This window comes from Aegilops tauschii, chromosome 2 (genome assembly GCF_002575655.3).
Source record: "Aegilops tauschii subsp. strangulata cultivar AL8/78 chromosome 2, Aet v6.0, whole genome shotgun sequence".
NCBI classification, from domain to species: Eukaryota; Viridiplantae; Streptophyta; class Magnoliopsida; order Poales; family Poaceae; genus Aegilops; species Aegilops tauschii.
The window spans coordinates 536,847,218-536,869,259 of NC_053036.3; the positions used below are offsets into that span (position 1 = coordinate 536,847,218).

General features: G+C 46.0%; 1 protein-coding gene across 3 annotated transcripts; it reads left to right on the plus strand.

Annotated features, from left to right (window-relative positions):
• Positions 1 to 6,260: 6,260 nt before the first annotated feature.
• Positions 6,261 to 14,896, plus strand: LOC109782917 (uncharacterized). 3 transcript variants are annotated; one of them, XM_020341550.4, is made up of 5 exons: positions 6,261 to 6,283; positions 8,852 to 8,912; positions 8,994 to 9,098; positions 10,470 to 10,619; positions 13,684 to 14,896. In XM_020341550.4, exons 2-5 carry the CDS (start codon positions 8,910 to 8,912, stop codon positions 14,485 to 14,487), a joined length of 1,062 nt encoding a protein of 353 aa, XP_020197139.1. In that variant the 5' UTR covers positions 6,261 to 6,283; positions 8,852 to 8,909; the 3' UTR covers positions 14,488 to 14,896. The 3 variants fall into 3 exon arrangements, with proteins under 3 accessions (XP_020197139.1, XP_020197138.1, XP_045089177.1); XM_020341549.4 differs by lacking the exon at positions 6,261 to 6,283 and adding an exon at positions 7,444 to 7,764; XM_045233242.2 differs by lacking the exon at positions 6,261 to 6,283 and adding an exon at positions 7,620 to 7,642.
• Positions 14,897 to 22,042: the final 7,146 nt, after the last annotated feature.

Here is a 22,042-nt window from a genome sequence, read left to right on the forward strand (position 1 = left end):
CTTCAACTGCATATCCAGGCACAATAGAATTCTTCAACAATGTAACCAGCAAATTAATGAAAATATGGAAGCACGTAAGCACAGAGCTACAGCTTTCACAAAAAAGCATCGACCATTTCAAAAGGGTCAAATTGCAGGTGCCACTTCAAGGAGAAGACACGTAAGCACTTCCAACATTTCACTTCTTTCTTTTTTAATGCAAGTTTCACTACTACAATTACTGAAATAATTATGTTGTTTCGTCTTTTCAATGCAACAATTACCACTACCATTGCTCCAACACTTCTCTTTTTTCTGATTCTTGAATGCAACAATCTTACTAGTACCATTCCTCTACATGCAGAATGGACTGCGCATTCTATATGTACATGAACCTTAAGCACTACTCCAATGATGGAACAGCAGCAACCTTAGAGCCAGAACAAGTACCAGAGTTGAGGAAAAAAATTCTATATCAACTAATCAGTCAACACAGAGGGAATACCAAACTGCCATTAATCAAGTGTACAACAGGTTAGTCTTTTCAGAAACTAAACCTTACAATTTTTTCACACTAGAAGTAATATTTTTTTTAATTATTATTTTTGATTCTAGCAGATATGTTGAAGTATGAAGTCGATATGGGAGACAAAGAAATGCAACAGACAGAATGTTACGTACTAGAAGAGTTTCTACCAAATCCCGAGCCAAAAGAACATAAAATGCATGCGACAACCAGAAAAGAGCATGAAGTTATTGATGTATCCAGTAAACACAAAGAGGTTATGGATGTCAGCAGCCACGCCGTCACCCAAGAATCTTGCACAGACCACGAAGAAAAGGATCCACCAATAGAACCAGATCAACCACCACCAGACGACAAGATACCACACCATGCTGAAGAGGAAACGGACGAGCAACATATCAACAGCAATATCCCGAGCACAGAGCAACTAACAGGCACTGATTTAAAAGAGGATGTCAGAAGCAATGACGTACCAAATACACATAAACAGGTTTCTGGGCAGAAGAAACAGCATGTTCTTCTTCAAAAAGAAACAGGCTCGGCAAGCAATCAGCAAGGCACCTCCAGCACCATCTCTCTAGACTTCCTAAAACCCAAAACAATGGAAAAACAAGAAGAAGTTCATGAATTTCTTTCAAGCCTTAACCCGCTCCAACTAGATGAATACAACGAGCATCTAAAGATGGGCGTTGAATTCGATGTAATCAAAACATGGCTGAATGACCATGAAAGCTATGAATTCGACAAAGATGCCAAGCCGTATCTGACAATCTTGCAGCAAGAATCAGGAGAACATTCAATGCCTCAATCATCTGAGAACAGCTCAGACAAGAAAATCTCGGTCAAGAAGAGACCGGTAAAGCCTTCAAGAAGGCTCCATGGAAAAATCATGATTCCTACTTTTGTCCCAGGAGATTTCAAATTTATGAACAAAGCCAGAGCACTTCATGAATACCTATTCAGCAAAGAAGGACAGGACGAATGCGGAGAGTAAGTACTTTCTCTTGTCACAACAAAAAATCAAAGAAATGTTGCCCCTTTTTTAACCAACCTAACTAATGTATAAACTTTTTCTGCTTGCAGTCTAAACGTATATATTAGCTCGAAGCGACCCGATTGGATTACAGGAAAACAAATAATGGGACATCTACAAAAAGGAGATGATGGACAGATGGAGGGCTCCATCACAAACGCATTGTTCGAAGAATGGACAGTGCAACAACAATACAACACAACCGATATAGCCATACTTCCCGCAGAATTTGCAAACGTATGGAGTCCAATTTGACAAAACACTTGCATCATTTCAGTGATTACAAAGATTGAGCTAAAAAGTAGAAAACTTTTTGGTCACAGATCGTCCTCGGTGTTAAACTTGGAGAAAAAGGAGGATTAGCAGAATTCAATGAGGACGAAGCATTGAAACAGTTTGCACCCCTTCTAACAGGGAAGGAACTTTTAAAGAAAAAGCTGGTAAGTTAATAGAAATATACAAACATAATTCACTTTTCCTACAGATTGCACATTTACATGTCATTTAATTCTCCTGACAAAAATGAACTTTAACTCACTCTATCTCCAAACACCGCAGATTATGATACCTCACAACACAGCTAAACACTACACACTGTACGTGCTCAACAAGTACACGAGCTCCATCGACATACTTGACTCACTGAATTACAGACACGGAGACGGAAAAACTACATGGAAAACACACCATAAGGATCACCCAGAACCGGTACGTCAATTCAACCTTGTTTTCTAATTGGTTTTCCAATTCCTGCATTCCCTTGTTTAATGCCAAAACCCAACAATAACACCAAACCGTAATCACAGATTAAAAGGATGCACGCACTCATGAAGAAGCATTACGGCGAAGCGGAGCTACGAGCCAACAGCAAACCGAACTGGTCGAGGATAGCAGAAACACCTGACAGAGTTTGCGTGCCAAAACAGCAGGGCCAATGCGGACACTTCATGGTTCAATTTGCAAAATACTGGAATGGCATTGATCTCATAAAAGATGATGAGGATTTTGATGTAAGTGAATAGTACGAGAGCAACAATTTTAATTTTTACAAGCAACACTACTTGAATACTTCAATTATCTCATGAAAGAAAAATAAAAAAATATCCAATGACCTCCATGCAGCAAAGCAACGTAGATGCCGAGTGGAAACCAGAGTTCCTTTTTACGGCCATATTTGGTGAAACAAACCAAGTAAAGTGCGAGGATCTACCTGGAAGAATCAAAGAATTCAAACCAGAAACTTCAAAGTTCTTTTCCACCAACAAAGGTAAGAAAATCATTTCCACTTATCTTTTTTTTGTAATAACCTACCCATCCCACGGTTCACCAATGTCTTTCGTATCACGAAAGCTTACATATTACATATCTGCTTCGGCTGACAGAAACAGATGAAACAAAAAGGAAAAAAAGACAAAGCACCAGTCCATACCCAAAACATTCTCATTGCTTCCAACACACAAAGGAAGCGTCCGACCTCTTTCATCTAGTCATGAGCGACAGCTGGCAGGAGGAATACAAAAAGTGAGTTGTTTTCTATTGCACCTCAAAATAGTTGGACAGAGGCCAAAAATAATGTAAAAATCTGTTTCTCACTGACCGTGACCTCCAAAATTATTCTATCTCCTTGTCGCGGCAAAACTATATTTAGGCGCATCCACAGGGACAGTGAAAGCACGCAACTTACTGGAGCCCAACTGAAGGCAGTATTTGGTCCAAGACCAGCACAGACGAACATACCACATCATATGGAAAAGAGGGTCCTCGATGACATAGCAGAAATCTGGGAAAGCAGACAAGATTCAAAACAGAGTGACAGAGTAATATTAGGCCCAAACTTTGCAGAAGTAAACTTTTAAAAAGCAAAATCTTGTCTATATTGCAAAACCTACTCTTTTTATATTGTTACACAGCTCTTTTTTCTAACAGTTTTTTTCATCATAAATATTGTTTGCAGCATATATTGGATTTAAAGAAACACAAAACTAGTATTACAAAATTTAAAAATGAATTACGAAAAACAAAGAATCAGCTGGTTCCCATGTATCTCAAGGAAAATCAACGCAAAAAGCTCTCAACAGCAAACATGATAACAACCCTTTCCTCCATGACAAAATCACAAAATATGTGTTCTATTAAATTACTTTATATTAAACTGTCATCTAAGCAACAAGTATTTTGTACGCAGATATTCATTCCAATGGAGAAGCATGACCGCTATGTACTATATGTGCTGGACAAATACAAACACAAAGTTCACATTATTGATCCTCGAGAAACGACTCCAGAGGAATTTGAGAAAGAAAAGATAGACATGGATAAATTGGATCTAAAAGAAGCACCTCGAGTTCTTCAGGAAAATGAAGATGCTAAAAAAGAAAGAGAAAGACAGTTTCATAAATATCATGTTCATAAGTCGGCAATCATAAGCATTTATACATAACAATTTTTTCAGTTTTACTAGTTGCAATATTAAAGCAATTACTTACAAAATGCAATATTCCCAGGTACCTAGGTTTAAAGAAGTCTTCAACACCATACTTGAACAAACAATGAATCCAAACAAAACAAGATGGCAGATTCATACCGTGCAAGATGTTCCATTGGTAGAAAAGGGAGAATCAACATTTGCTGTTTTAAAGCTTGCATTCATCTACAATGGTGAAAAGTTTGTCGAAGACCTGGAAGATTTGACAGTAAGTTTATATATATTTACTTATAAACAACTTATATGCACAAACTCTAATAATATACTTCTCTTCTCGGCAAAATTTCACATGATGAGGTCGAAGACTGGAGGGCAGAGGCAATGTACATTCTCTTAAGTAGCGAGATGAATCAGGTCAAAGCTAATGAAATGGGTGACGAGATTAGCAAGATCTTCAGCAAAAATGAAGACTAAAACTTTTGATTTAGCCCGCGAGGCTAATTCTATCTAGACGTGAGAAAACAGTTTATCAATAACTCACATTTCTATGTGATGTAGTTAGAAATTGCGTGTTCATATTGAAAAGAGAACTATTTCGACAACAGTGCCTCTTACATCATCAGAGAGTGCCAGTAAACTATAAACAACAATTTCTCTTTTTAATAGTACGACAGCAGTGACTCCCAGAACGAACCCTTATGCGTGACTGTGGAGACCACTCTCCCGTGCCTCCAGAGGCGACATGGCCTTGTGCCACCAAAGCCTGGGTCACCATGCCTCCGGGCAATATCCACACACACATACCCTTACGCGTGACTCTGGAGACCAACCTCTCGTGCCTCCAAAGGTGACATGGCCTTGTGCCACCAAAACCTGGGTCACCATGCATCCGGGCAATATCCACACACACAAATACCAAGAACGCCTCAACCGTGGCTAGCTCCTACGCACACGTGACTTCACATGCTTCAAACCCGTGCCTCTGGAGGCAACATACCAATGACTTCACGTGACTTCACATGCTTCAAACCCGTGCCTCCGGAGGCAACATACCAATGCCTTCGTAGTATGCACACATGTGAATGCACGCACAAACCTATATATCCTCAACAAAAGCCTAGCTCTTAAGCAGACGTGACTGCACATGCTTCAAACCCGTGCCTTTCGAAACAAAGCAGCTTGCCTTTTGCACGACCTGCTATATAAAAATTAAACAAGCAGGTTCCCTCGCGCCGGAGGCGCCGTGTCACACCACGAGGTACAACGCGCTGCACGAACCAGCACACCGCACGACCAACACACACTTCGACCTATGCCCCCCCCTTAAGATGTTTATGAAAATTAAACGAGCCGAAGGCGAGCCGGAGGCGCTTTTCTTCAATTTAGTAAAGTTATACACCCGTGCCTCTCCTAGTGTTCAGCTGTGCCTATAAAGAAGTCACACGATTGAACGATTCTGAAGACTGCCTTTTTACGTTAAAAAGTTGCTTTTTTCTTTACTTGAAAGGTCACATTTGATAGTGTTGGTAGTCCCCGCCCGTAACTACCCCATAAATCTTCATTACCCGGAAATATAATGGGAACAAAAAAGGAAACGAGAAAGGGAAACAGGGAACCAACCGCGCGAACTGGTATTTTCTTTGTGTTTTCGCGCGGAAAGGAAAAACGGAAAATTCTGGTAGTTCGAGGGTCAAACTGTAAAACACACGAAACCACAAACCGGAAAGGGAAAACCGGGAACCAACCGCGTCAACTGGTTTTCCCTCACGGGAGCGCTCCGCGTGCGACACTTGTCACGCGCGGAGTGCTCCGGAAGCGCTCCAAGTTAACTAGTTGCTCCCCGAAAAGACACACGCGTCATTGGGCCGCATGGGCCAGACAGTAGACACGCAGTACATAAAGGCCGGAAACAGGCAGCCGACAGACCTTGTATGGGCTATCGGGCCTCATGGGCGAGGTAGCAGCAGAGACAGGCGGTATATAATCCTTATCTCGAAAAAAAAGGCAGTGATCCGAAACAGTCAACAGATCTGGCGTTCGGAGAGGCGAGGGAAACGGAGACGCGCCACTCACGAGCGACGCCCTCTTCTCATCTCCCCCTTGTAGTGGTGAGATCAGATCGATCACTCACCAGAAGAGAACAGTTGGCATCCATTCCTTGGTACTATTATTCCTAATCGCTCCTGCCATTGATGTTGCCCGTCGACGGCGCCGTTTTCGTCGCCGGCATAAGCGCGTAGCCCGGGACGACGCCGGCCGCGGAGGAGGCGTGCGTGCAGCCGGAGGGAGGAGGTCACCGTCGACTCGGCTGCAGCGAGAGGTACGGCGCCGTGTTCTGCCTATTCATTCACCGAGACGGACGAGGAGATTGGGATTTGGGAGGGAGACGCTGCATGCAGTTTTCTGAATCGGATCTTTTTTTCTTCCTGCCCTGCCTTCCCCTTGAGAGTTGAATCCGCTGCAGCACCAACCGGCCTAGCGGTCCAGTCCACGTTTCTCGAGGCACTCGACGCACAGGGAAAGGGGTACAAGTAGTAGTACGTGGTCCTGGTCTGGTTCGCTAGTGGTAATTGATAAAGGTTAAATACGCACCTGCTAATGTGGTTTCCCATCAACCGTATCACTGTATCTGAATGTGATCGATGCAGCTAGCTTAGATTACATTTTACTGGTGAGGGTAGGGAATTGGATTCGTTCCTGCTGCTACCCATCTTATCTCTTGGATCCTTTCGGTGGCTCAGGCTCCGAGTCAAGGAAGAGCATCTCATTCGTCCGGCCAGATTCAGGGATTCTTGTGATGATGATCCTTTTTTATCCGTGTCCATGGATGAGAATGCAGGTGTCATCTCATCTTGGTAATGTGAGGATTCAGATGAGAGAGCCCAATAATTGAGAGGGAGGGGATCAAAGTCTACCTCCCTCCTCACGCGCAGGGTAGGGCTAGGACAAAACTCGCTGGGGCTAGGCTAGTCGGTCAGCTAGGCAGACGCCATAGACCTTGATTCTTTAAAGCCAAGCGGTGTACTGATTCTTAGTAAATGCCAACGCTGAAGCCATGCCAATGCCATGCACATGCAGCATTAAAAAGAAAGAAAGAAAGAAAGAAAGAAAGTGAGCTACAACAAGCAGAGATTACTCTGACGTTTATTCAGACAAAAGGCACATGCGTCATCACAATTAAAAAGAAGCAGGAACGATAGACACCTTCTGCATCGAGGCAAGGAGAGCTGTTGCCTCATTTACGCAAGCAGTAAAACCGCCCAGCCAGTCAGTGAAAGACAGTGAGTGAGCAGAGGCAGGCATGGGCAAAGCGAGCAAAGAAAGGAAGAAATGGCTCCACCTCCATCACCTCCGTTCCATCAGCCGCCACAGTTCAGACGACGACTTGGCTTCCCTTCCCGGCCTTCGCTTGTCCAGTGGCGCGCCGCGAGGAATGGACGCCATCATCATTACCCACACCGAGCAGCCCGAGAGAGGGAGGGAGGGACAGTTGGACGACACTGTCACAGTCCACGCATGAGCGAGGAGCGAGCGAGGCAGCGAGTGTCGCCTTCACCGCTTCACGGAATCGTCTGTCAGATCGGGCCGGTAAAACAAAGAGAGAAAGAAAGGGGAAGCCTTTGCTGTCCTCCTCCGACTCCTACTACTCCCAGTGCGTCGTGCTCCTGGCCTTCCTCGCGTGCGTCTCTTCCTCCCTGTCATTCTCCCTCCCTCCCTCCCGGGTCTCCTCCTCCTCCTCTCCCCCAACCACCTGGCCTCTGCGTGCGCGGACTCCATCCATGGCCACCGCGCCGTAATAAGGTCAGTGCTCCTGCTCTGCTCAGCCTCCTCGTCTCTTGCCGAGCGCAACCACTCCTTTTTCTTTCTTGCCGAGTTTGTTCGATAGTAGTAGTAGTTTGCTTTCCCCAATGGATTTCCGTGTTCTACGGGGAGGGAGGCTAGCGTTTCGACCACGATTGTGTGCCAAGAGCATGCGCATGCTCATGCTCTTGTTCAAGGTAGCATGCGAACACGCCAAGATTTTCGGTGCTTGCTGCTTGGCTTGGTAATACTAGTAGTAATTTGTGCGAGGTTTCGGATCTGGATTCCAAGACCCCGCAATATCCTCGGCGTTATTGTGTGTGATTATGATCAGTAAATCGTTTGCTTCTCTCGTTAAAGAATCCACATAAACGCCATCCTTTCCAGTGCAAAGTAAAATAAAATAATAACTAGTAGTGCTAGTATTGCTCAGCTCTTTGCTCCCCCCATCCCTCCCTGCCTAGTTTTCTCGTGGTCAGAGCTTTGCGCTGCAACCTTGAGCTGCTAGTTTCCCAAACAAGAGTTCCTAGGTGGGTTTGAGGAGCTTGAGGCCTGAGCTATCTCCGGCGCATGTGTGGTCAAAAATGGATTTTATTCTGCTTTTTTTTTTTGCGAAACTAAGAGAGATTTTAATCAACAAAAGTAGTAGCAGCAATTGGACCTGGGACATGGGGCGCAATCCACAGATCACCATACTCGGCATCTTACGAAATTCGACAAGTACTCCTGGTTAAAACAAGGATACTGCTCCTACCTTTTTAGCTGCTACACTCTTGAGTTTGTGCTGCGGCTACACCCTTTTGTCAAGGAGCTGGGGTTAGCAAGTTCTATTAGTAGCTCAACTGAGGTATCAGGATTCAGGAGTGGATTTGAACAGGTTCAGTTCATGTTGCGCAAACACCTTTTCTGTAGTGCCCCCATAAAAGCCTTGTCCCATCAGCAGCTTTCCTTGCATATGGCTTCAGACCGGCAGGGTATTGTTATTTCAGCAAAGTACATGAATGCTTGACTGCATGATTATTTCACAGTAAGCTCCATGTGTTTATGTGCTTCATTTAGATGCTTACCATTTCCTTGCATGATTCAGGATGTTTTAGGCAGACAGGATCCTGTGGCTTACTGGCTTGCACTTCCCAAACGGGATCATGGTATGGATACTTCAATCTCTTTCTATAGTTCAATAACATTTGGCAAGTTGCTTAATTCACACTGGTTGCCTACCTGCCTAGGTTGAGACCAAACGCGAGCCTGCCGGAGAGGGGTTGCCTGATGGTTGGTTGAAAGAGTACAGGCCTAGAAAGGCTCGGCATGGAACTAGGGCCAGGAGGGACAAGGTGCAGTGTGTTTCCTTTGGTTAAATTGTGGAAATATTTGGAGTAAATTCCATATTTTTTTTATTTTTCAGTTGTGATCCTGTGAGCCCTGTTAAATCCTGCCACATTTTACCCCCTTAGTTGTGACATTGCGACAACTTTTACCCCATTTCTTTTATTATTGTATCAAACGGACGAGTTAGATCCCTAGGACATGCTATGGAAACTTCAAACTTGTTAGGATGACATGATAGCTTACTGCATAGACAACTAGGACACATACTCGCTGGGGGCATACCAAATTATGTTGAAATCCCTCCAATTCAGTTAAGCTCCATGGAATATTGTCAACTTTCGCGAATAGGTTTCGGCTAGCTGCACCGTGCTGCTCCTTCGCCATATCGCAAATACGGCCTGAGTTTTGGACTAGTCAGCTTCCACTTCATCATGACACATGGGTCCACCTTGTCAATTTGAGGGAAGAAAATAAAATGGGGTAAAAAAAACATCACAAGATGATAACTAAGGAGTAATTGTGGTAAGATTGTTTAAATAGGGTAAAATTGTCACAAAGTCGTAACTGGAGGAGGGGGGGGGGGGGGGGGTGAAAGTGGAATTAACTCAAATAATTTAATTTGCTGTGTTTATCACTCTGATGCCTGTTGCACAGTCTTGGTTCCAACAGAAAAGGTACAAAGATCCTAAAAAAAGAAGTTTTGGTGATGATTTGATAGGAAACAAATTCTCACCTGCAGTTGGATCTGTGTGCAGTTTTCTTTAGTGGAGCTTAGACTACTACTAACCTTTCCCTTTTCACGCTATAAAAAAACTTCCCTTTTCATTAGCAATCCTCTGGTCAACTTAGTTCAACTAAATATGCTGGTGATCTAGGTTGTATATTGCATTGTTGTTTGCCAACAACTGTATGCATGAGCAATGCGGTGAATCTTGAATATTTCTACGACTTCAACACAAAAATTCATTGAACCTTGTTCTTGTCATGATATGAAACATGAAAGTTGAAAGAAGCTAACCTCTTGCCTGTCTTTGAACCTTATATAGTACAAGAAGATACTCCCTCTGTAAAGAAATATAAGAGCGTTTAGATCACTACTTTAGTGATCTAAACGCTCTTATATTTCTTTACGGAGGGAGTACATGGCTTTTTAACGAAATGAATCCTTAATGAGCTGTAAGTAATTATGTTCGACCTAGAAATCAAATAATCGATTGTAACTACTCCTACTTGAGTTATTTCTTAGAATAGCTTTTAGGCGTTTTTCCACAAGATGGTATGACCAATTTATATTTGACTTTGACATCATTCTGTTTATTGTCTACTTAACCCTCTTTTTTGTAGTTATGGTTAATCTAATCATTTGATATATACAGTTCTACATTGATCCTACAAATAGCTACGAATTTCGTTCTCTCAAAGAAGTTCACCACTATCTCGAATCCCAAGATACCAATGATCGTGTTGTGACGCCAAACAAGAGAAAAATTGAGGATCTGCAGGTTTCAGGGAACCAAACTCAACATGTATGTTCCCTCTCTTATGGCATTTCTTATTTGAATTTTGTCTACATATTAAACATCTTCTGTCAGCTAGTTATTCAATTGATAAGGTAAAAACGTTGTGAAATAAAAAGGTGTTTTCTTTTTGAGGGATGCTGCAGATACAAGGGTGGTTGCTAGAGTTTGGGTTTACCTAATTATGCATCTAAAGAAAATCATACTCCCTCAGTTTTTGCATACGGAGAAAAATGAGTGAATCTACACTCTAAAATATGTCTATATACATCCGTATGTAGTCCGTATTGAAATCTCTAAAAGGGCTTATACTCCCTCCGTCCGGAAATACTTGTCGGGGAAATGGATGAATCTAGATGTATTTTAGTTATGGATACATCCAGTTTTATCCATCTCTTTGACAAGTATTTTGGGACGGAGGTAGTACATGTGGATCATGTTATAACACAAGCGCCTATGAAATACCATACAGAAATATAGACCAAATGCACCCTGCACGAAAAAGACAAAATGTTTGACTTGTTGTTTGAACTGTGTAATAGCAACCACTTATCTTTTTTTGTACAGGACAAACTTTCTCGTATTTTTGCATGAAAATTTTCAGGTATTCATGTTATATCATCATGCATATGTATGTTTTTTGTGAAATTTAAAATTCATATTTAGGTAATATTAAACTATTTCTAGGATAGCGCAAAAATGTTCTGTTTGCTAATGTACACTAGATAACCTATAATTACCGAAAAAGGGTTTCCCCCCGCTTTGTATACAAAGCAACCAACCGAACCATACAGAGATAGGTGCGGGGGCGGAAGCAGCACAGTCACGCCCAAAAGAAACGACAGAGAAAAAGCAAAAGAAAGAAATGCCGACAACGGTGGATCAACAAAAACGAAGAAGCCTGGCGATCGCTGCGCCCACCGGGATCTTCCACTAGGCTCCAAGTCTCCGAAGCGTCGGCACCTATCAACACCTCCAAGAAGGATTGCGACGATGACGACGCTGCTGCCAAGGGTTTCCCCCGGTACACGACGAGGCGAGAGGAAGGGTAGCCCCCGACGCCCTCCCGGAAGGTCAGGTGGCACCCACAGGCGCCACCGCGCCGGTGTCGGCCACGCCAACAGGGGTTTCCCCCGACCCCAACCCGCACCTCGGGCGCTCCGGATCCAGCCACCAAACCAACCACCACCATGCGCCAACGCGGTCATGAGGCCCCCACGCCGTCTCACCACGGCACCGCGAAGTGAGGACAGCGCGGCGAAGAATCTGAGCCGGGACTAGGGCATCAGCACCATCAGCACGCGGGAGGGCCCCACCTCCACCGTCAGCGACGGTAGTCGTCTGGACGCAATAGCAGGAGCACACCAGGCCCGTGGGCCCACAGGCCCGGCCGAGCCCTCGTGGGCCCGTAAAGCTCCCGCCTTCGCGTTGCTGCCGGCACGCCATCGGCGCCGACACCCCATATCCGAGCCGCTCCTCCTCCTCACCGCGCCGCAGACAACGAGGCCACGCCGGGGGCCGGCCCGCTAGGACCCAGATGGGGCCCGCCGGGCCTAGATCTGGGCCGGGAGCGCGACATCGGCCACCCCGCACCGCCCCGCCGCCAAGGAGCAGCGCCGCCACCACGTCCGCCGCCGGCCACCCCGCCGGGTCACCGGACCGCCGCCAAACCGAGCGACACCGCCGCTGCCCCCCTGCCCCGGGCCAGGAGGACGCGCGCGCGGGGAGAGGAGATCCTGCCGCCGCCGGCACCCCCCGGGCCGGAGCCGGGGGCGCCCGCCGGCGACGGCAGGGGAGAGGAAGAGGATGCGAAGCCGAGGCGAGAGACGCAGGGGCCGCCCCGGCCGCCTCCCGGGGAGGCGGCGCGAGGGCGGAAGGAAGGGCGGGGGGGGGGGGGGGGGCGGATTCGGGCCGCGCGCCGGCGAGGGCGGCCGGATCCCGCCGGAGACGGGTAGGGGAGGTGGCGGCGGCGAGGGTTTCGGGGGTGGGAGCGAGTCGCGGGAGCGGGCCTCCCTGTTCAGCAAAATTTGGTTCATAACCTATAATTTCCTGACACGCCTACAAAATTCTAATAGTTTTGCTAAAACATGCCGTGCCCATTGTATTTACCCGAAATGGCAGGAGCTCTCTGCATTTGCATTAAAGGTAAGGAATGTACAAAATTTTAGGCCAGTTGCCAATCCACATTAGCAGCAAACTAAAGGGATACATCGATTAATTCTATGTCAACTTTTCTGAAATATAAGAGAGAAGGGGTGTGAAAAGTCCTAATTGCTGAACTAATTTTGAAACAAAGTTTGGATGGTTGGATTGTCAAATCTGGATGGTCAAATTATTCTTTTAAAATGAAAATATTTCATGCTTGTGAATGTCTCAACAATATGATATATGCACATAATGGGTTGCAGTCGCCCGCCCCTTCTCTCCTAAATTACAAATAAGTAACATCTTACTGGTTGCAATATAGAAGGGCAGGCCAGTAGTAGAGTCTCTCCACTTGTGGGCTGGAGGTCCTGGGTTCGAACCAGCCTCCTTGCAGAATTATTATGCAAGGGAAAGGCTGTCTAGAAATTCCCTTCCCCAGACCCCACCTTTGTGTGGGAGCTTTCAGCACTGGGTATGCATCTGTGAATTACCAATTTTCTACTCCCTCCGTTCCTAAATATTTGTTTTTCTAGAGATTTCAACAAGTGACTACATACGGAGCAAAATGAGTGAATCTATACTCTAAAATATGTCTATATACAACCGTATGTGGTAGTCCATTTGAAATCTCTAAAAAGACAAATATTTAGGAACGGACGGAATAGTATCCTACAGCGTATGCCACACTTTCGCAGCCTGTTAAATTCCCCATATTGACCTAAACATCAGCATTAATGTTCTCGATGAATATTAAATGCCTTGGACTGTTAGTCATATACCTGAAAGTGGTGCTAAACTGCCGATGCCCTCAGGTTTCTATTGTACTTACAGTGAGTGAATCACAAAGAATCTTTGTTGCTACCCATGTTTTCATTGTCAACCTAACTATTACTGCACCATCTAATAGCCTTTATTTTGAAATATACAGTCTGGACGGACATCATCAGAGCCCAAGGGTGTCTCCAAAGGGAGGCTGGCTGAATTGAAGCTTCAGACGGCAAGAGAGAAAGATCAGCCTCTGAAGCATGAATCTGCTAGAGAAGAAGCAAATGTGGAGCCCAAGGGGAAGAAGGCAAAAACTGAACCTGTGAAACAGATTGCTGCACCTGTTCGATGGTCACCTCGTTTGACTGCACTGAAAAGGGATCAGGAAGCGAATGATGTGCATGCACTTGTCGGCGCGACAGATACCAATGATCAGTTACAACCAGCAAAGCAAGTCAAAAATCCTAAATCGAAGGCGCTTTCCTCTTCAGTAATTCAGAATAAAGATGGAGCACATGCCCCAAGTACTTCTGGAAATGCTGAAGACAAGTATCCTTCAGCTCCTGAACAAATACTAGGAGCATCTGCTGCATGCTCGTTAACAGACGTTGGACGCCAGAATGCGCATGCTCCGCCGCAACAGAACGGACTTGTCGGAACAGCTGATGCTATGCCCGGATATTCCCTGTCGTCGCTGTTTCGAAGTATCTGGTCAGACCCATGCCTGGAGTTTGCATTCAGGACTCTTACAGGTGATATCCCTGTCCTTGACAACAACCTAGCCGTTGCAAACTACTTCCTTCCACCACAGGACTCGAACAAAGGGACCGTGCCGCCCAATTGTCCGTCTTCCACTTATGATGGCGCTAGGAAGAACCATGGCCAAGTCGACCGTGTCAGGCTGCCAATGCCAATGCCAAAGCCATCAGATAAGCTCTACAGCAGTGGCTGGTTCCCTCCCCAGTGAACTCCATCTGGGAAATAAGCAACAACTGCCCAAAGTGCAAATAAGAAGGAATCCTTAGTTCAGGTCTTACATAAGCCTCGTAGCGCTCATCGTTAGGGTACCTCGACAAGGATGCATGTTTTAATAAAGACTGTGTCTTGTTGTAACCGCAGTAGATGATCCATCGCTAATATTACCCATCATATGCTAGACTTGAGAGAACTTTTGAATTTGTCTAGTAAGTTGACTCAGTAGTAACTCTTTTGCTTTGCGGTTAGCGGATAGATGTGCCGACAGTACAGAGAAAACCCCCTGATTTTCATGGCTGGGGTTTTCACTCTTGTCTGCGAAAAGCCCCTTTCAGCTTAACCACGAATGCTTGTAAGACATTTATGTTAACTGGACTAAGTTATGGGTGGATTTGGGCTTCTGTGATTAGTGTCCTTGTGCATGATGCGGTGGTAACAAATGTTGTTGTGATGTACCACTCTTCCATTGATTCTTGGAGTACTTTAGGTTAGGGTGGCTGGCAGTGGCATCTCATCTTGTGTTGTGTTGTGTTTCTCAGTTTGGTCTGGCATGTACACTGTGTGGTTGGGTAATAATAATTGGTGGTGCCTCCTTCCTGCAACAGTTGTTGGGAAGTTGATGCATTGGATGCCATGGAAGTACAGGTCACTGGTCTAATCCTATGTGCACTGTGGTCCTTGAACTACTCCCACACAAGTAATCAGATAGCTAAAGTGTTTGCTGCTGTGAGAGGTCCACACACCACACTGCACTGCACACTAACCTGCATTGTGAGGCTACCAAGTCAAAGTTTACATTGCAAATTGTATTTGATGTGCTGAAAATCTTTCATTGGGCATGATCTTGTAATGATGCAGAACTGTCTGCTGGCACATTGTCATCAGCACAGGCACCCTGTCTGCTTAAAAGCTCATTTGTGGAGTAGATGGTGCAAACAAAGCTGCCGAGGCTTCCCAATGGAGTATGTGTAGGGTTAAAATGAGTCCATGATTGCTAGCTAGCTGCTCACCCAAGTTGTAGCTGCCATAATAAGGCTAGAGATCCTGCCAGTTACTATATGATCACAATATCTCGTGCCATCATCTCATGATAGGACGCAGCTTTTTAACAGAATAATGCGCTAATCAACAGCACTAAGCAGGCTCACACTCACACATCCTCTTTCTCAACAAGCATATTCTCTGCATATTAGTATATGGTAGTACGTGTCTACAAGGCTACAAGGTGCATTCCCGAATCCAGAAGATTTTTCTGCTAGCAACTGGGCATTCCCTTTCTTTGTTCCTTGCTTGTCGAGATTTCGTCGTAAATTTCTTATTGTTTTCCTTGTTGGTAAGAAAATGTTTCCCTGACTTTCAAGTAACACCGATGATGGAGCATTTATTGACATTTTTGTTTGGTGAAAGACCTATTTTTCTTCACTTGTGGAACTGCTCGTTTACAGTGTCCCCGATTCACAGCATTGAGGCCAGAAAGTGTGCCGATTTATCACCACCAGGCACCAGCAGAGATCCAGGAAAGCCGGCTCCTATAACTCTTGTCAAAAAAATAATAATTTGCGGGAAAACATCCGATCTTGTCAAAATTAACCTTTAGAAAACCTCTTGTGGAAGTTCATGCGGGCAATAGGAAAAAGATTCTTGTTCAAATGCTTATATAACAAGATAAAACCTGAGGAACCTAATCAACATTTTCTTGCATCGCTTGGAGAAATATTCGGCGTTATTGCTCAAGGCTTGCTTAGTGTCCGTCTACCCATATTATCAACTCAGTTTCTTCTTCGTGAAAAGAATAAACTTGATTGCAAAAGAATATGTATTGCGGTTTGGACGTCGGGTTCCGGCGCAGGTAGAGGCTTAGCTTTCATGAGAGCGACTCGAGACCTGTGAATGAGTGCATGCAGTCGCAGCGCTAAAGGCTAAAGCTGCTGCTGCTGGCCGTAAGCAGAGGAGAGAAAAGAAACCAACACCTACTACTACCGTATCGTTCGTTGATAAGGCCGACACATGTTTGGTGTTTCCCAGCCCAGTCAGTCCATTACCAAAACGAATTAAGAAACGGTCGCCGACTGTCGTTCATGGATAACCTATTGGAAGTTGGAACCATTTCTTCAGAGGTTGTCCTTACATACTGTGTTCGAGAAACATTACTTTCTACTCCCTCCGAGCGATCACATGCAGTGCAGCCCTCCTGCATGGTTCGAAAAAAGAAATACTTCTTCCGTTTCTAAATAAAAGTCTTTCTAGAGATTTCAATATGGGCTACACACAAGAGGGCGTGAGAGGTTTGTAACGAGAAAGCATCATATAATTAGGTGTTAACCGCTCTTCGTTTCTCCGTTCTTGCTAATTCGCTTTTTCGTGCATTCGTGTGCAGCACGCTCCGCTTATATAAAAGAAGAAGAAGAAGAAGGAAGCATATATCGATTCATACACCGAGTCTATTCAGTGGCTTTGCGACTGCAGTCGCTGTTTCAGAAGCTGGAGTACACGCTTCTCCCTCTATATATCCTTGATGAAAGAAAAGAAAACCATGAGGTGCGCATCATTTTCTCTGAATTTTCTCCTGTGCTTTGCGTGCTCGCCGGGCAAGCCTACCGTGGCAACGCCGGCCCAACTTTTGTTTTCCAGGCTGACCACCGCACCGCGCACACCCGTGTCAGGCTTACGCCTCATCCTGCCATGCACTGACCACTGCAGCACCGGCAGCAGCGCACTGACTGACCACTGCAGCCGGGCCGGCCGGCCGGTTGGTTGCTGCACGCGGCCGCACTGCACATATGATTGTATACATCTACTAATACCGACCAGCAGCAGCAGGCTGACAGAAACCAAGACTAGCCACGTCCTTGTCAGCCGATCGACGATCGGTGGATGCATCGCATGGTCATACGTCTCGTCGACCGGCCGTCGACGCGCCACCAAACCGGTTCGTTCGCTCGTTCATGATCACACCACGGGCTGGGTTTTGGATCGGTCTGCCCTGCTAGCTGTTGCCTTGATGAGTGAGGCGCAAGGCTCCAACCGCAAAAGGCATGCATGCAGACGCAGTGCAGGTGGTGACACAACGAAGATGCAACCAAAAAGTTTGGACAATCGAGGAGCTCGTGGCAAAAAAAAAATCAGGCATAAACAGTGCGACTTTCAAAAGTTTTTTAGACATCTGAAATTTTTGTTTTTTGCCACGAGCTACTCGAATGTCCAGACTTTACAAAATTTTGCACGCAGTTCACGCACAGGAGCATCTTTCTCCACAAAGAAATTTGGAATTTTCCGGACTCTAATTTCAATTTTAAATCGACGTACTATTCACCGGGCTCATCGGAGCCCGGGCTCCAGGTCGAATTATTGCATGCTTGCTTGTTATTACAGGAGAAAAACACGTACTACTATATTGATAAGTGGGACAAAGCCTACAACCACAATGCTGTAAAAAGCTACTGCACTGCCTAGTAGTGGTAGTGGTAGTGGTAGTGGATGGATCGGCCAGTACGTGAGAAAATGTGTGTACTTATTATCATTATTAGTTGTGCCTTTAACCTTTTCTTTCTTTGTTTGGATAGGTAGAAAAAAGACAACCTAACTTGGAATTCAAGCCTTTGGTCGTCGATCGATCCACCCAGCCAGCAGGCAGCGGGTCAGGTACGTCGTCCTGTCGGTGACCGCTTCTTCTAGGTAGGCGGAGGATCGGCTCACTGGCATTGGCCATTGGCTACTCGTTTCTCCATTCAACGGAATAAATTATACTAGTACTGTACTACGGTGTTTATATTCAGTTTCAGGTTCATTTGTAGTACTGCCCAACTACTACTTCGGCCTCCGCTGTATTGTTCAGACAAGTAATCCTGCGTTTCTATCTTCAGATTATCTCTGCACTTCAGAAGCTTGATTAGGATAAGGGGGGCTGATCTTGCCGACTTGCCCCACTTGCCGCCACAGTACTACCACTGTAGTATCTGAGATGTTTTGCTGTTCAGATGCATGGATGGATGCCATTGAAATCAATCAATTCACTGCCGTGGTCCGTTGCAGTTGCAGGGAGCATGAATGCAAAGTAGTACGTAGTGGGAGTAGTCTCATGAACTGGGAGGGAGGGAGAGATAGGTTGGCCCATGAATGAATGAATCGCCGACGCTGGACAGTTGTTACCACCCTCGATCGTATCGTATATACGGCAACAACACATGCACGCACGATACAAATAGAGCAAAGCTGCTGTCCAAATGCCAGAGACAATGTACCTGTACTAGAAATCACATGATCTACCTAAATTGGTACAGACGGCCGTGGACGGACAGGGCTGTCACGTGCTGCTACTGCTACTGTTTTTTTCTTTTCTTTTTTGACGAACAGTAGCCAGCGCTACGTTTCATTAATTAAGGACAACTGGCAGAGACCAGGAAATTACAGAGATTACATAGACAAGATGATCAAAGAAGGAACAACAGAAGAAGAAGAAGCAAAGGTTGACAAACTAAGACTCAACGATACAATCTACTCCCTCTGTAAACTAATATAAGAGCGTTTAGATCACTACTTTAGTGATCTAAACGCTCTTATATTAGTTTATGGAGGGAGTACTTGGGAGGGCCTTCGACTTCCTTGGTCAACCAACCAACGAGAGGCACAATGCACGAGAAGCACCGCCATTGTTGACAAAAAGCTCCAATCTGCCGAGACCAAACCATGACACCTCAAGGCTACCGGTGCAGCCGAAGAGCAACGTGTAGCCGAGTTCACACCTGGACGAAGAGCCACACGCCGCCGAGGCTACAACACGGCAGCGGTGCCGCCGGCTATATCGAAAGGCATCACGGAGCCGAGTCCACACCCGGAAAGCTTCATAGGCCCGCACACTCACCATTAGCCGGCTTCGAAAGGGATTCTCCACCCCTCCTTAGAAGCTCGCACACTGAGACCACGCCACCAACCTCGTCGGGAGACAACACCAACACCACAGGAGAAGAAGGAAGCACACCCCGCACCACCATCACATCCATTGCTCCCCACAGCCGGATTTTGCCTCTAAGACAATGACCTCATGAGGGAACATGACACGAAGTGCCGCCATTGTCCGATTCGGTAAGACCCAGATAAAGGGTTTCCCCCAAACCTTAGGAAGGGGAGGCGGAATTGCTCCTCGCGACACCTTCAGCAAGGTAGCGCCGCCCATGGGCGTCGCCGTCGACAGCAGCTCCGAGCAGAGTTGAAGCGCGAGCTTTAGCCAGCAGCTTCACCTCCCCCAACCTGATTTTTTATGATTTTACTATTCATCACGAGCTCAAATGAGCTCGTGAGCAGAATAAGACTTTTGCTAAGAAAGGGCTAACTTCTCAAAAGATTCTCCTTGAGTTCCACCCCTATCAGAATTCTCATTTGGGTTAACTTCTCCAACATAACAACTTCTCAGCAAAATTCCACTCTACCGCTTGGACTGCTCCACATCGTCGCCTTCCTTCTTGCCTCCGCCGGTCACCACGCACCTTCGTGGGCACCCTGTAGCCCCGCCTGTCCCATGCCCCACTTCGATTCGATTGCCGCATGTCGTCGCCGTTTAAATCGATGCATCGTTGATGATAAGGGACCCCGAGGAGCCTCATTTCGTCCGAAACGAGCCCACACGACCATCCCGAGCGTTGGCTACCCACGCCTCCTCGAGGTCCATGTCGCAGCGACCACCGCTAAAGTATCACGATGTGCGGCATCGGTGCGGGGCACTTGGGTGACAAAGATCCGATATTCAGACACACAAGAAAAGTGGTGGCTTGGCACATTCACCACCACGGAGCAGGCGGCCCACACGTATGGCATGGCGACAGTGTGGTACTACGACAGTTGGGCGAGGATTAACTTTCCTCTGAAGGAAATATGCCCTAGAGGCAATAATAAATTTGTTATTTATATTTCCTTATATCATGATAAATGTTTATTATTCATGCTAAAATTGTATTAACCGGAAACTTAGTTCATGTGTGGATACATAAACAAACAGAGTGTTCCTAGTATGCCTCTACTTGACTAGCTCGTTAATCAAAGATGGTTAAGTTTCCTAGCCATGGACATGTGTTGTCATTTGATGAACGGGATCACATCATTAGAGAATGATGTGATGGACAAGACCCATCCGTTAGCTTAGCACTATGATCGTTTAGTTTATCGCTATTGATTTCTTCATGACTTATACATGTTCCTATGACTATGAGATTATGCAACTCCCGAATACCGGAGGAACACTTAATGTGCTATCAAACGTCACAACGTAACTGGGTGATTATAAATATACTCTACAGGTGTCTCTGATGGTGTTTGTTGAGTTGGCATAGATCGAGATTAGGATTTGTCACTTTGTGTATCGGAGAGGTATCTCTGGGCCCTCTCGGTAATGCACATCACTATAAGCCTTGCAAGCAATGTGACTAATGAGTTAGTTACGGGATGATGCATTATGGAACGAGTAAAGAGACTTACCGGTAACGAGATTGAACTAGGTATGAGGATACCGACGATCGAATCTCGGGCAAGTAACATACCGATGACAAAGGGAACAATGTATGTTGTTATGCGGTTTGACTGATTAAGGTCTTCGTAGAATATGTAGGAGCCAATATGAGCATCCGGGTTCCGCTATTGGTTATTGACCGGAGATATGTCTCGGTCATGTCTACATAGTTCTCGAACCCGTAGGGTCCGCACGCTTAACATTCAATGACGATTTGTATTATGAGTTATGTGATTTGATGACCGAAGATTGTTCGGAGTCCTGGATGAGATCACGGACATGACGAAGAGTCTCGAAATGGTCGAGACACAAAGATTGATATATTGGACGATGTTATTCGGACACCGGATGAGTTCCGAGAGGTACCGGATAATTATCGGAGTGCCGGAGGGTTATCGGAACCCCCCGGGGGAACTAATGGGCCTTGATGGGACTTAGTGGGAAGAGAGGAAGGGCCACAAGGGGCTGGCCGCGCCCCTGGGTCCGAATTGGACTAGGGGAAGGGGGCGGCGCCCCCCTTTCCTTCCCTTCCCCCTCTTCCTTCCTTCTTCCCCCCTTCCTCCAGGTGGAATCCTACTAGAACTTGGAGTCCTAGTAGGACTCCCTTCTCCTGGCGCGCCCTACAGGGGCCGGCCGGCCTCCCCCTCCCCTCCTTTATATATGGGGGCAGGGGGCACCCTAGAACACACAAGTTTCTCTTAGCCGTGTGCGGTGCCCCCCTCCACAGTTACACACCTCGGTCATATCGTCGTAGTGCTTAGGCGAAGCCCTGCGCCGGTAACTTCATCATCACCGTCACCACGCCGTCATGCTGACGGAACTCTCCCTCGGCCTCAACTGGATCAAGAGCTTGAGGGACGTCATCGAGATGAACGTGTGCTGAACGCGGAGGTGCCGTACGTTCGGTACTTGAATCAGTTGGATCACGAAGACGTCCGACTACATCAACCGCGTTACTTAACACTTCCGCTTTCGGTCTACGAGGGTACGTGGACACACTCTCCCCGCTCGTTGCTATGCATCTCCTAGATAGATCTTGCGTGATCGT